General features: G+C 54.9%; 2 protein-coding genes across 3 annotated transcripts; both read right to left on the bottom strand.

Annotated features, from left to right (window-relative positions):
* Positions 1-5,948: 5,948 nt before the first annotated feature.
* HOXD12 (homeobox D12) lies at positions 5,949-6,906 on the bottom strand. Of its 2 annotated transcripts, none has more exons than XM_021714090.1 (2): positions 6,304-6,906; positions 5,949-6,187 (listed from the first exon to the last, which is right to left on the bottom strand). In XM_021714090.1, the coding sequence occupies exons 1-2, from the start codon at positions 6,904-6,906 to the stop codon at positions 6,044-6,046; spliced, it is 747 nt and encodes a 248-aa protein (XP_021569765.1). In that variant the 3' UTR covers positions 5,949-6,043. The 2 variants fall into 2 exon arrangements, with proteins under 2 accessions (XP_021569765.1, XP_008059635.1); XM_008061444.1 differs by having other exon boundaries at positions 6,333-6,906.
* Positions 6,907-11,465: 4,559 nt separating this feature from the next.
* Positions 11,466-13,591, bottom strand: HOXD13 (homeobox D13; the record flags this gene model as incomplete). Its single annotated transcript, XM_021714072.1, has 2 exons — positions 11,466-12,239; positions 13,027-13,591. Coding segments are annotated over 2 exons (816 nt in total), but the record flags the coding sequence as incomplete, so codon positions are not given.
* Between the last annotated feature and the right edge of the window lies 1 nt (position 13,592).

The following is a 13,592-nucleotide window of genomic DNA, read 5'->3' as shown; positions in this document are numbered from 1 at the left end:
GGGAGAAAAGCGGCGAGCGGAGGGGGGAGCCCCGGCCCCGGGCTCCCTAGGAGCCAGGGACTAAGTGTGAGGGTGTGAGGTTCCCACCCCCACCCCCTTTCTGCAGCCGCTCCCTCCCCCGCGACGCCGCCACCCTCTGCAGCTCACCCGCCGGGAGCTTGTTGCGTCTTGCTCCTGGGGCGTAATTGCGCCGCTCTCCAGGGCGCAGGGAACCCTGATTTACATATTTCTCTGCCCAGCACGTTCGCCGCGGAGTAACTTGGCTCCCTTCGGTTCTGACCCCGGGGGCGCGAGTGCTGGCCCCGGAAAAACCCACGCCAACCCCTCCCGAAGCGCTCACCCTGGACAGGGCCTCGGTGCCCACCCGGCCTTCTCCCCTCCTCTCGGGTTTCCCTCTCTGCTCCAGTGTCTCCTTCTCCTTCCTTGGTCTCTCTTCAGTTGTCTCCCTTCTCTCCTGTCCTCTCTTCTCTCCCTCTCCCCTCCTTCCTCTCACGTTCCTTGTCTCCTTTCTTCTGTCTCTCTCTGCCCCTTCATCCTCTCCCCTCCTTTCCCCTAAGCTGTGCGTCACTGTCTCTGTCTCTCCCTGTTGCCTTTCTGCCTTCTCTCTCAGTACTAAAGCGAGGAGGCGCTCAGCCAGTGGAGATGCCTCGAGGCCCCAGCCTCTCTAGAAGCTGGGGGGGTCTGATGAACAAAAGGATCTGGAGACCTGCTCTCTCGGTGTCTGGCCTTGAGCTTGCCCCCGCGGGGGACAAACCCCTGGCGCTTCTGCCCTCACTTCTGCTTGCAGGCCTGGCCTGGGACCAGTCCGACTTACACCCAGACTCTTCATGGCGTCGGAGCCCCACCAAGGCCTGCGCATCCACACCCGGCTTCCCCAAGGCTCTTCTGGCGCCCTTGGGTCGGCATGGTCACTGCGGGCCCCCGGGGAGATAAGGTGCCTCTCCGAGGGCTCTCAGAGGCCCCTGCATCCCCACTCGAGCCCCTCTGTGTCACCTGGCTCTGAGGCGGACTCTTCGGGAGTGGGCCCCGTCCTCTCGCCCCAAGGCCTCACTCTCCTCCGAGGCTGCCGCGACCCTCTCCTAGCCCACGGGTCCAGGTGAAGCCTGGGCTCCCACCTCCGAGAGGACAGGCGCTTTTCAAAGGTAAACCAGTCTCTCCCCAAACCCAAATCCCAGAACCGAGGGCAAGAGGCTGCCCCTCTCCCCAGGATTCCTCTGCCCAGGCAATCCCAGCACTGGGGCCTGGGCCTCAGTCCTGTGCCAAGGGCCGGCGGCGCCGGCTGGGTTGCTGGATCCCTCCCCGGCCGGGCTGCCGCAGTGCCGGTGCTGTGCTCTCTGCCCACCGCGCGGACAGACAGAGAAAAGGCGGGTGGTCTGAGCTAATATCTATTTTCTGGCTGATGTCCCCCCCTTCCTCTTTTTCTCCTCCCTCCCTTTCTCCCTTCCTCTCTCCTTCCTCCGCCCCTTCCCACGTCTACTTCCCTCCCCCAACACTGCGCAAACAGGTCGGTGGCGACTGGAGGGCACCGAGCCTCCCCCTACTCAGACCTGCCCATCTTGTGTGCCCCCCTCCTCGCAGCTGGCACCCCCGCCCTGATTCCAGCTGCCACTTTCTTCTTCAGCCCAGACCCCCGGCACACTTATCTGCCGCCCCATCTCCATCCAAAGCCCAAGCCTCCCCCTTTCGGGCTCGTGGTCGACGCCCCAGAATCTCTCTCCTAAAATGGCTCCCCGGACGCTGCACACTGGCCTTGCGGTCGCTCAGGACCCAGGGCAGCGGCGGGGGCTCCAAGCCGGGGCTTTATGTATCTGGAGGTGCGCAAAATTCTCAAACCTTCTCTCTCCTGGCAGCACCGGGTGGCGCATAAGCAACCCACCGCCCCTAAAGTGGAGCCTGCAGACCGCCGAAGAGGGAAATGGTGAGGACGAACCATTCAAGTTCAACGACATGGCGATGGCGGCTCCGGCGGGAGCCGCGCTTTGGCGGGGGAGGGTGAGCCATCTGCAGCGGCGCTCCGGTGCATAGGAAAAGGGGGTGGTGGGCACCTCTCGGCTCGTTAGCGCGGACCCTGGCCCCCCCCCACAACCCAGAGCTTTCGTTCCCGTCTCAGTCCGCTTTGCTTTGGGGCCCCAGATCCCGCCTTGGTCCTCCACTTACCCCCCAACCCAGGGAAAACCGCAGCCTCCGGATCCGCGCGTCCCGCTCGAGAACCTACCGTGAAGACTCCGGCGCTGAGGCCCTGTCCTTGCCTGTGCGACCCCACCCGAATCGCAGGGAGTGCACCAGGCCTTCGGGGCGCAGCCAGCAACTCGACAAACAAGAGCCTTCCGCACAGCGCCGGGACGCGATGCGGTAATTTTGAGCCACCCAAGATAAGACACTAACTTGACCTTAACTTTGTCAGGGCGCCCCTGGTATCTGGAGAACGTGAACAGACACTGTCTGGCAGCTCTCGTAAAAGCTGACTGGGGAAGGGATTCTGAGTCATTTCATTTATTGCCACTACAGTTCTGCAAGAAAGCTTTTCCTCCCGGCCAAACTTTAATTATTTATGCTCTTTTAGGAAACGAAAGAAGAGAAACGCGGGGAAAACACCCAGTGCTAGTCCCTTCCCTACAGAGCCTTCGGAATGGAATCCTTAAGGCTGAAGAACAAAAATGTGGGGAGATCACCTTTGTCCAAGGACAGTCGGACAGGCGCCGTGCCCTCCCCCACCACCGCTGGGGGGTGTGTGTGTGAATGCAGCTGAGGGAGAGGCGTGTGAAGGGGCGCACCCCCTCACACATGAATATTTACAACGATTCCGGATTTCTCCTCCACCCGCCGGCATCCCGGAAGCCTCCCCAACCCGCCTCCCTTGGGGAGGACCCCCGGGCCTTAAAAAGCGTCCCCTGGTCGCCCTCTGAGTTCGCACTGATTGAATGCCAGACGAAGTCTTTTTTTCTTTTCTCTCTCGTTTTAAAACCTTTTTCTTAGTCAAGAGGCCCGCGTGTACTGCGGCATTTTGGAGGATGCATTTGTCTTTCTGCAGGGAACATTGAGCACTCCGATTTTAGCGTCAATTCTCCTCAGCATTTCTTTCCTACAAATTTCCTCGTGGTTGCGAATTTCTGCTGGGACCTTAGCTGGAAGAGGAGACACCGCCGTCTTTGTATTTGTGTGAACCAGTAAAGAGGATAGAAAATACTGCTGAACAGATGAGACTTTGCACCTAGAATAATTTAATTTTATTTGGGGAGTGGTCTCCACGAATATCCCTTCCCCCTACTTATCCCAGGCTAAAGGAAAAGACCCTGGTGGTTTAAGGTATATTTTGGAAAGAAACAGCCTCTGTATGTTGTCTTAGGGCCTGGGTCTTCTGAGTAAATCTGGTTTCCTTGTCCTCTCCCCAGCCCTGCAGACCCGAGGTCTCATTGCGGCTTCCGCCTTTGTTCGCTTGTTTTCAAGGAGGCAAACGTCTGAATGCAGACTCAGACTCCGAGATCCTGCTCTGGGTATCACCGCCTCCATGCACCCAGCCAGGTGGGGAAACATTCCTAAGCCATGGGGCCTTCACGGCCTCGCACTTCTTTCTTTCCCATTGAATATATATATTTTAAGAGAACGATTAAAAATTTCAACACACACCAAATTTGCTTCAAGGAAGGGGAGTTGAAATGTCGAATACTTGGTATTAGAAAAAATTTAGTGATCTTGCCAGTTCTTCCTCTAGCTGAAAGCTAATTGCTATCTCCACCCAGCTAGGAGCTGGGATTTGCAAGAAAATAGGTACCAGGCAGACCCTGGGCTTTCTGGACTGAGCTAGAGGCACGAGGCCTGGGGGGTGTTGAGGCCCCATTTCCCAAGGGAGCCTGTTGGGTCCTGGCAGATATGCCAGCATCAAGGATTTTTCCTGGGGCATAGCCAGTTCCAGAGAAGCCCCACCAAACTTGGCGGAGACAGATGTCTTGTTTTGAAATCTGAGGAACCTCAAATCTTGGCAGCCCCTCTGATAACAGCAACCATTAAAGTTTGAGAATTTTGGCAAAGTGCAAAAGCCCCAGCCTCCAATAAGCTGAGAGTCCTCTTAGTGTGTGAGACACACTCAAATCTGCCCATGATCCTCTCCCTTCAGATATTTCATATGTATCTTGTTCATAGGCTTTTATACACCATTTCCTGACTGCCTCGGAGGCCATTTTCTCATTTAATGAACAGTCAACACCCGCAGTGAAGCGGCAACCAGAAAATAAAAATGAATTTGGTGGCCTAAAAACCATCAGGAGGGAATTTGAAACATTTGTAAAAATTGACATCAGCTCCCTGAAAGCTTGGCTGGGACCTGGATATTTATTTTCACTCAAAACAGTTCTATATATTGTGTCTGATATATACAAGCTATTGTTTTTGACAAAAAAATCAAAACAAAACATGCACAATAACTATTAGAGACAATGAAATTAGGCTAAACATCAACTGAGGTCAGTTGGGCTAAGATTCAAGGCTTCCTGTGAGGTGTCTGCTGCAGGTTTAGGCCCTGGTCCTCTGAAAAGACTAAAAAGAAATCACTGGACTCTGGAAAAGAGCCCTGATGTGCATCTCACTCGGAGTTGGGGTGGTAGTGAGTGTGTTACGTTTCAGGAGGGAAAGGAGGCTGGGTCAGTAGGGAGAGCTTGGGGCGGGGGGAGCTTGAGATCACCGAGTTAAGGCGGGATACCCTACTACATCCAGAACAGCTCCATCTGGCATTCAGGAACCGCAGCCTCCACAAGGCAAGTCTGGCAGGGCCAGAGCCGCAAAGGCTCCACTGGGACAGGCCAGCTGTGCCTCAGAAAGGGCACAGGGGCTGGGTCTCTGGTGGAGTTGGCGGATGATGGAGAAGGTGTGAGAAATTTCTGGTCCTCTCTGTCAAGAGCAGCTGAGAATCTAAGATATCTCCTTCTCCCCTCTATGACTCTTGAGGCAGATCTTTTGCCTCTCCTTTCGGTAGCCCATTAGGGTGATTAGAGAAAGAAAGATACCACCTCAACTGGAAAGCCATATTAACAGTGGGAGTGTAGGACTCCTCCTCCTTCCTCCTCCTCCCTTCTCCTCTCCCTAGATATCTTTCCCTCCTCCCTGTGCAACTGAGCTTCAAGGAAGACCAGCAGCTCCCTTCAGAGCTCACCTGTGGGTGCATGTGCCTGGCCTAGGTATGTGGGAGGAGGTGGGAAAAGTAGGGAATTTTCCCAGTCTTGGCTGGAGACTGCAGTTGACTCTGGAGCCCCAGTTTCCCTCATCCCATCTTGGGGAAGGGAGTCTCCAACCCTTTCCATCCAGCTGGAGAGGCCAACCCAGCTTGCATTTCCTGGCCACCCAGCCCCTCCCCTCCTCTCCCTTTCCCCCTCAAAGTCTGAAGGTTTAGGGGGTTTTTGTCCTGCCAAATCAGCCAGGGCAAACAGGAGGGGGAACGGGCGCCCTTTCCTTCCTCCAGAGCTGAGATCCTGGATTTGCCACAAAAGGCTTCGGTTGCAAAGAGACCAAATTGTAGCCACAGCCCTTTCCATTGCCTTGGGAGACTTTCCTAGATTCGCTTCCACACTGAACTCTAGCTAGGCGCCTGCTAAATGCAGAAAGGGCTGGAAAGAGTGGGGGAAGGAAGGACTGAGTGGAAACAAAGATCCAAGTACAAGGGGGGCTTAGTGAGCTGTAGGTGCAATGCCCCAGCCAAGAGTAAGGACAGGTGACCTCAGGCCCTCCAGTGGAAGCCTTGAGGCCAATGTTACATGCAAATCCCCAGCGCCCCTGCGGAGCCTCTCCAGGACAGGGAAAAGCAGGAGGCCCAACTGGCCTGACCTCTAAATCTCCTGCTGGCTTCTGGGACCAGCGGAGAAGGAGCTGAAGGAAAAGCCCCAGTCCCAGATCCTCCTCTCCACGCCAAGCCTCTGTCCAAAAGGGTAGGCCCGGCCCGGCCCGGGCCAAGCGCGCCGCTAGTAGAGCGCCAGCGCCTGCTCCCGCAGAACCACGCGCTTCTTCTTCATACGCCGGTTCTGGAACCAGATTTTGACCTGCTGGTCGCTGAGGTTCAGCCTGTTGGACAATTCTTTGCGCTTCTGCCGGTTGATGAATTCGTTGATGAGGAATTCGTTCTCCAACTCCGCAATCTGCTGCTTCGTGTAGGGTTTCCGCTTCTTGCGGGCCCTCCCCGGGGCCGCCCCCCACGGCAGGCCTGCAACACAGCCCGAACCCACGTCAGCCCCGCCCGTCCTCTGCGGACCGCCCGCCCCCGGCGTTTCGCCTCCCTCCACACGCTCCCCTGCACCGCCCCCCCATCCTGGCCCAAGCCGGCCCGGGGAGCCAAGGGCGCCGTTTACCGTCGGGCAGTGAAGGTCGCAGGCAAGAGGAAACGCCCGCCGCCTGCACTGTCATGTTCAAGTTGAGCGGGCCCTTGGAGTCGTCCTTGAAGCCGGCGGCGCAGGGGGCCCCCTGGAGCAGGGTCGCGGAGCCCGGCGTGGCACGACCCACACCCGCGTAGTCGTACTTGGCCGCTTTGAGAGCAGCCACTGCAGGGGCCAGGCTAGCCTCGGGGGCGAAGGACGGCCGCGGACGGCCGCGCTCCTCTGGCCCGGCGGCCGCTTCGGGCGTATAGAACTTGACCTGCTCTTCGGGTCCGTCTTTGGCTGCCGTGGGCTGCAGGCCGAGAGGCCCGGAGCCCGCCAGGTAGGGCTGCGAGAAGCCGCCGAAGGCAGTGGCGCCCGCGGGCTGCGCGGGGGCGCACGAGGCGGGCGTGGCGGCCCAGGGCAGCGCGCCGCGCGGGTAGGAGATAGGGGGTAGCGCAGCCAACTGGCCGCCATTCGGCCGCAGGTTGGAGAAATAGAAAGAGTCGGGCGCCTGCAGGTTCAGAAGCGAGCCCACATAGCCCGCTCTGTAGAGACTGCGCTCACACATCTCCAACAAAGGGCTTCTGCTGTGCTCGCCACAGTATTTAGTTACAACCGGGAATAAGAGGACAGGCTCAGACGATTGGACGAAACTTTGCCTGCAGGTTCCTCAAAGCCGGTCATTTCAGCACCGCCTACATCCCCCCGACCCGTTTTCCCCCCCTTCGGGGTATTATGATAACACCCGAAACGTTCGATGGCGAAGGACTGGGCTGCCGGCAGAGACAGGGCGTGCTGTGCGAAGGCTGGGCCTCTGAGCGTCTCCGAACCGGCTTCGGAAGCGGGCGGCAGCGGGCAGGAGGGTGCCTTAGCCCAAGCGTCCCTTGGGGCCTTCTTGGTCGTGATTGACTTCGCGATCCGTTTTCTGCAGGCTGTCTGGGCCGGGCTTGGGTCCACCGGCTTTCAGCTGCAGCTGAGGCGTTTTCCAGTGATCGGCACCTCTCGGCTTGTCCGGAGAGGGCGCGGTCTGGCTGGGCGGTGAACTCTGTCCCTGGGCCTGAGCAATGCCACTCCTTCCCCAAACCCTCCCACAGAAAGGTTATTTCCAGAGGCCTCATCCCTGGGGATCTGGCAGCAAAGACCTGCAGGCTGCTTGAGTGCTCCGTCCAGGCCGCAGACACAAGGCTTTGCCCAAGTTTGTCGCCCAGGAAGGAGGCTTCACACCACTCCTGGTTTGTGTCCCCATGGCCAGGAACGCTGATCCTGGGGAAGTTGCCATCCAGGTCCATGGAGAATGCGGGCCAGGGAATCCGGCCGCTCACCTCGCCCATTGTGGCCAAAGGCTACATTCCTTTTATCGCCAGGAGTCATCTTGGTGACAACACCTTGCAAACCCAAACTCCACAGTGTCCCCATCCATCCCGCGGGAGGCAGAACAGGACGAACTCCCCCGAACGGCTGTGGAAAGGCAGAAGAGCCAGAGTCAGCTGACCAGGGCTCAGAAGAGCACCGAGGCAGCCGGCTAGCAGCGCTCCTCGCCCCAGAGCCCCCGGGGCGCGGGCGGCTAGCGGGTTCGCGGGTCTAGAGAACAGGGAAGCGGGGAGGGCCGCAGTCCCTGGCGGGGAGCAGGACGCGCAGACCCCGCCACAGGCCCTCCGGTTGAGTCTGGCCCGCGGACTAAAGGTCCTCCCCTCCTGCCTCCGGTCCCAGGACCTTTGGAGACAGGGTGACGGGCGCCAGCCCCAGCCTGCAGCAGGCCCTCGGTCCCCGAGCCAAGCTGGAATTGGTTAGACCGCCAGCCCCGGCACTGAGACCACACAGGCGCCGCCGGAGGGCAAGGCTGACCACCGCGCTGCGACTTTATTGTGTGAGTTATGGCGACCAATTGGGCGGCTCTGGGGAACGCAATCGGCCTCTTCCTCCCGCTCCAGGGCGGGGGTGGGGCGGTGGGGGTGGGGAAGTCTGGGGCTTCTCTGGGTTCTGCTAGAGTTTCCTTAGAAGCTCAAGCTCACTACGCTTGCGTCTTTTCATGGGAGTTTGGGGCAGAAACAACCCGAGTTCCCAGAGATTTAGGAGGACACGGCCTTCGGTCTTTAGGAGGACCTTATTTTGAGGAACACGCCCTAATTTCGAGGAGCTGCAGGCTCTTTGGGCCCGAAAGCTCCAGATCCAGGAGTTCCTGCAGTCTCTTCTCCTCTCGTCTCAGCGCACAGCGATTTGCTGTTTTTTTCTAGCCCAAGGGATGTCTCCTTCGGACCCTTGGGCAGCCCTGCCACAACTGGTTGCCCCCCCCCCCCGACTGGAGGCATAAATGAACTAAGTGAGAAACAGAAAAGACGAACAGCTAGACTCCCTTCACTGCTCCCTGCCCAGCGTCCCCCCTTCATCTCCCCGGGTTTATGACTTTCGAGGTCTGGCAGGCAAAGTCTTGCGTGAAGCGGGGAGCTGAGGATTCGGAGGGAGGGTGGGAAGGGAAGAGGGTGGGGTGGGCTGGGGATGGAGAGTGTAGGAGGCTTGATCGGTGATAGAGAGAACGGGGAAAGATTTGGCCGAGGAGCGAAGCGGCGCACTCTGCCAATGCCGCCCAACGCCCAGGAGATGGCGAGCGCGCTCCACGCCTATCGAGGCGCAGCCGCACGGTCAAGATCAACAGTGAAGGGCGGTGCGGCCTCCCTGGGGTCGCCGGCCCGCGCGGTCACGGCCTGCTTTCAGGAGCAACCGAGCGCCGCTGAAAGCCGGAGATCGTGGCGGCAAGGCCGACCCTGACAGCAGAGCCGAGGGACCCAGCGGGCTACCAGAGGTGGAGAAGCGCTGCCGTCACCCTTTTGTCTAGCGCCGGGTCTCGGCTCCGACGCTTCCTTCGCCTCTTGAATCACGCATAGACACGCGGGCCTCGGTCCCTCACCCGCGGCGCTAAAATGCTGCCAGGCTTCTGAGGCGAGGTCCCTGCAGCCTCTCTCTAACCGCAGGAAAGGCCTCTCCCCAGCTCCCTTCGCCTCCGGGGCTCCCCCAGGGCCTCCCTTCCAGCGCCTCGGCCACTTACCCGTTCCTCTCCTCCCTCCGCAATTTGGAATATAAAAGGAACGCATATAAATAACAAAGACTTCATCTGTTATTGATTTAGCCGTCAATCCAAATTCCACCAGAGAGCGTTCGAGCTCAGTTTTAATCTTCCGCAAACCTGCCATTTCTCCTAGGCGGAGGGAAACGGACGTGCAAACCACAGATGGAAGGAAAGCCTCGAGGCAACCTCCCCTACCCACTCTGGGGAACCTGGGAAACGGACCTGGAAGAGTGAGTGAAGCCCTGGAGTGTGGAACTTAGAAAAAAGAGGGAGGACGGCAATGGGCAGAAAGAAAAAATCGCTACACGTCCGTTTCTGATGAAAACACATCTTGTGAGAAAACCCACAAAAATGTTAGTCACCCATCCCCAAGGTGTGAGTTCGGTAACGACGCGGTCCCACCTTCAAGCGATGTTTCTTTTCCAGAAATTCAATCTCAATCTCTCTCCCTTCCCCTCCCTCTCCTTTCCAACTCCCCGCCCCACCAAACGAAATCGGCTGTCCACTGTCGACAGATAAGATAGGAAAGAAACCAAGCTGGGCCAGAGAAAACGAAAGTAGCTCCCAACCTCAGGCCTCTGCGCTTTTCTCAGAACCACAAGGAAGCCCTCCCACCAGAAGAGTTTACATATTATGCGAGGTTTTAAAAATCAACATTTAACTAACACATATGAAAAGTTACTAGCCACTAAATTGGTTGTGCTGGGAATGAACTCACCCAGTTGCTCAGCGGCCATTTCCCTGAGTGGCAAAAAGGCCTGAAAGAGAAAGTTTGTCGTGCCTAAAAATTGCCTCTAGTAGTTTAGGTTGAATAAATGCGTTTTAATTTGTCAATTGGTGTGTGCAGACTATCCAAAGAAAGCGATATGGGATAAGCTTGAAATGTTTCTTTTTCGATTGCCAAATATGGATATGCCTTTCTAATTTCAAGACCTTCCTAGCTCAGATATTTATAATGGTCTTTCTAGGTAGAAAACTTTCAAGTGAGTGAGTTTTTCCTGTATCCAGACACACAAATACATTTTGATGTTAAAAAATAAATAGAACTATATAAATAAACTGGTAATTCTGAAAGAGAATTTTTATTGGAGACGTTTTTTCAGCTGACCTCATATAAAATATCATTTTAGACACTGCAGATTATATCCTCATTTCACATCACTACTTATGTGAAAGCCATAGAGGAAAGGGAGAGAGGGGTCAGAAGTGGAGCGCATGAAGGTTCCAGACAGACAAGACTGGTGCTGAGTTTCCTTCATCTGTAGTGAACATCATGGTGTTCAGGATTGCAGGATTTTGTAATAAATAATACCTTCTAGAGGAAACAAAAACTTGAAAAGAGAAACATGTATAAGGACTCAGAGGAAACAAGAGAGTTCTGTTTATTGGCATCTCCCTAGGAGTAAAAGTGATTTTTAAATGCCTGAAGCACAGCCCACATACCCCAGCTCACAGACATTGCATCTACAAAAATAATCTCTCAATTGTATAAATATGCAGCACTTTAAAAGTAGTTATTTATCATCACTTTCAGAAGTGTCTTTTTTTCTTCTTCAACCTTAGAGCTCCACATTTTCCGTATTTGTTAGATGTTTTAAAGCTCCATGGGAGACCCAACACATTTGTTCAGACAGTTGAATTCTTCAGTGGGTTCTGGATATAAGTTCCCACCCACGGCCTCTTTTTTGAGGATTGAGGATATGGTTTCAATCCCAGTCTCACAGATCTGAGATCAAGGAAAAGGGGTGCATTTAAACCATCCATGGGACACTCCGGTGGTTGCAGGCGTTTAAATATCTGCCTCTAGAGCACAAATCTAGCCATTTCCATACCTGCATCTAGAGAAATGAAAGCATCCATGAGGACACATTATTTTCAAACAAAAAACACAAGCCGACAAGGTTTGTTAAAAACATACAATTAAAACAGCAAGTGAAAGACCCAAAGTCAGAAAGATTGTCTTCATTCCATTACCAATGCGAACCCTATTTAATAAGGTAGTCACTTTTAAAGCCATCACAATACCTTCACCCTCCTGATTTCAGACTTTCCCAGTGACCCCAGAGCCCTGCCTGCCTGGAGCTGTTTCCCCTTGCCTCAGGGCAACTGCTGAGAGCTAATGATTCAATTACCTAATTACAGGATATGAATGACTGCAAATCGTTCTGCCCTAATGGATTATGAAGATAATCAGTGCTGAGAACGGACACATAAAGTGATTTTAAAAAGTAAAACCCTTAAATCAGAATGGCACTTCTGAACTTCATGGGGGGAGAGTATTCAAAATACTTCAAGTCCTTTATACTGGCCAGGAAGGAGAAACAGAACATTAAAAATATCATTAAAGAAAAAAAACTAGACAAGAACAAAACCCATAATAAACAGGTAAAAATCAGAACTACAAAGTCAGGTTGGGCAGTAAAAGGTTTCAGAGCCAGGTAAGAGGAAGAGAGAAGAAACAATTCACAAAATTTGCCTTCATTGGCAGGGAGTGGGGGGAATTAAATACATATTCAAGTCTTTCCAACGGCCTTTCGGAGACAACTGAATGGCATCTTAAACTGGCTGTGGCCAACCCGGTCCACATCAGGAGACAGTATCTTTGAGCTTGGAGACAATTTTCTTGTCCTTCACTCTTCGGTTCTGAAACCAAATGGTCACTTGTCTCTCGGACAGGTTCGTAGCAGCCGAGATACGACGCCGCTTGTCCTTGTTAATGAACTTGTTAATGGCATACTCGTTCTCCAGTTCTTTGAGCTGCAATTTGGTGTAGGGTACCCTCTTCTTCCTTCCCCGACGGTAAACGCACATGTCCGGCTGATTTAGAGCCACATCCCCTGGTACAAACAACAGTACAAGAAAAATTAGACGGATATTTGGAGCACCTCTCTGGGTACCGTGTGTGTGTGTGTGTGTGTGTGTGTGTGTGTGTGTGTGTGTTTGGAGGGGGTGCAGGAAATAAAGAAAATCAGGCTGTTTGGATTTTATTATGATTTACACACACATAATATTTACACGTTATTAAAGAAAGATTATTTGCACTTCAAAACAAAGGCTAATTTGATAGATCATCATGGTTTCTCAAACCGGCATCTTAACAAGCCTGCAATTTTATGGTGTGGTTATTGAGCAGGCTCATAAGGACAGTTTCTGCAAGTGCTGGTTGCATACATGCAGACACACACACACAAGTTCAGGTCTCTTGCTCAAGTTTTGACCTCCCGTATTTCTGTATTTGGAGCTTATGGGCTTGGTCTAACAAGCTTTAGTGGTCACACTGGGGCAGTCATTCTCCTTAAAAGTGAGGGCTGAACTCTGACATTTCTTAGGAAAACAGTCTCTTTGGGAGGAGAGGGAGAAAACTGAGGAAAGAACATGCAAAGACCCTCAACTTTAGGAGAAGAAACATGCCCTACATGGCACACACGAGGGAGGGAGCTGTGAGCTTAAATCAGAAGAGGATCGAACAGATTTTACACAAACTGGACAAACTTGCACTGGGTAAACTCTGGCCAGGCGTGGAGCGCAAGCACCCCCTCTCAAGGAGGGCCGAACGTTCCTAGTTTTTTCTTTCCTCCTTTTTCCTCCTCCCTCGTGTCCTCCCCTCTTCTCAGTCGCCCCTACCTGGAAAGGACGATTTCCAAAAGTGGGAGCCCTGTGGCTGGTCCTTGCCACAGTACACCTGGCTGTTCCACCCGTTAGCCAGCGTCCAGGACTGGTAGCCCTCCATGGAGATGTACGCCTCGTGCCGAGGCTCCCCGGAGCCAAAGGTGGACACCATGTCGATGTAGCCGGGTACGTGCTGGTAGGGGCTCGTGTAGCCCTGGTAGAAGGACACCTCCTTGGCTCGCGCGGGCACCTCGTTGGCCGGTACGCTGCTGCTCGCCAGGCCCGACACGTCCATGTACTTCTCTACGGGGAAGCCTCCCAGCGAGGCGTGCGGCGACGACTTGAGCGCGTTCTGCTGTAAGCCCACGCCGTGCGACATGCGGCAGCTGTAGTAGCCATTGCCGAAGTGGTAGCCGTAGCCCAGCGCTGGAGCGCCCGGGGGCGCTGCCGCCGCCGCAGCAGGCGCGGGTGCCGGGCACTCTTTGGCTGGGGGAGCCTCCGGGCGCGCCGCGACCACGGCAGAAGATGACGACGACGAGGCGGAGCCCGTGCGCTCGGAGGTCCCCGGGTATGCGAAGCCG

The sequence above is a fragment of the Carlito syrichta genome, unplaced genomic scaffold, assembly GCF_000164805.1.
Source record: "Carlito syrichta isolate Samal-C Ts95f unplaced genomic scaffold, Tarsius_syrichta-2.0.1 Scaffold94738, whole genome shotgun sequence".
Classification (NCBI taxonomy): Eukaryota; Metazoa; Chordata; class Mammalia; order Primates; family Tarsiidae; genus Carlito; species Carlito syrichta.
The sequence above is the reverse complement of the archived record's forward strand: the minus strand, read 5'-3'. Positions and strand labels throughout refer to the sequence as shown.

Bases quoted from the DNA above. Each gene is read 5' to 3' on its own strand.
- HOXD12 (XM_008061444.1), bottom strand. From the start codon at position 6,906: ATGTGTGAGCGCAGTCTCTACAGAGCGGGCTATGTGGGCTCGCTTCTG. The intron at 6,188-6,332 runs GTAAACGGCGCC...GCTGTGTTGCAG, and splicing joins GCGACCTTCACTGCCCGACG to GCCTGCCGTGGGGGGCGGCC.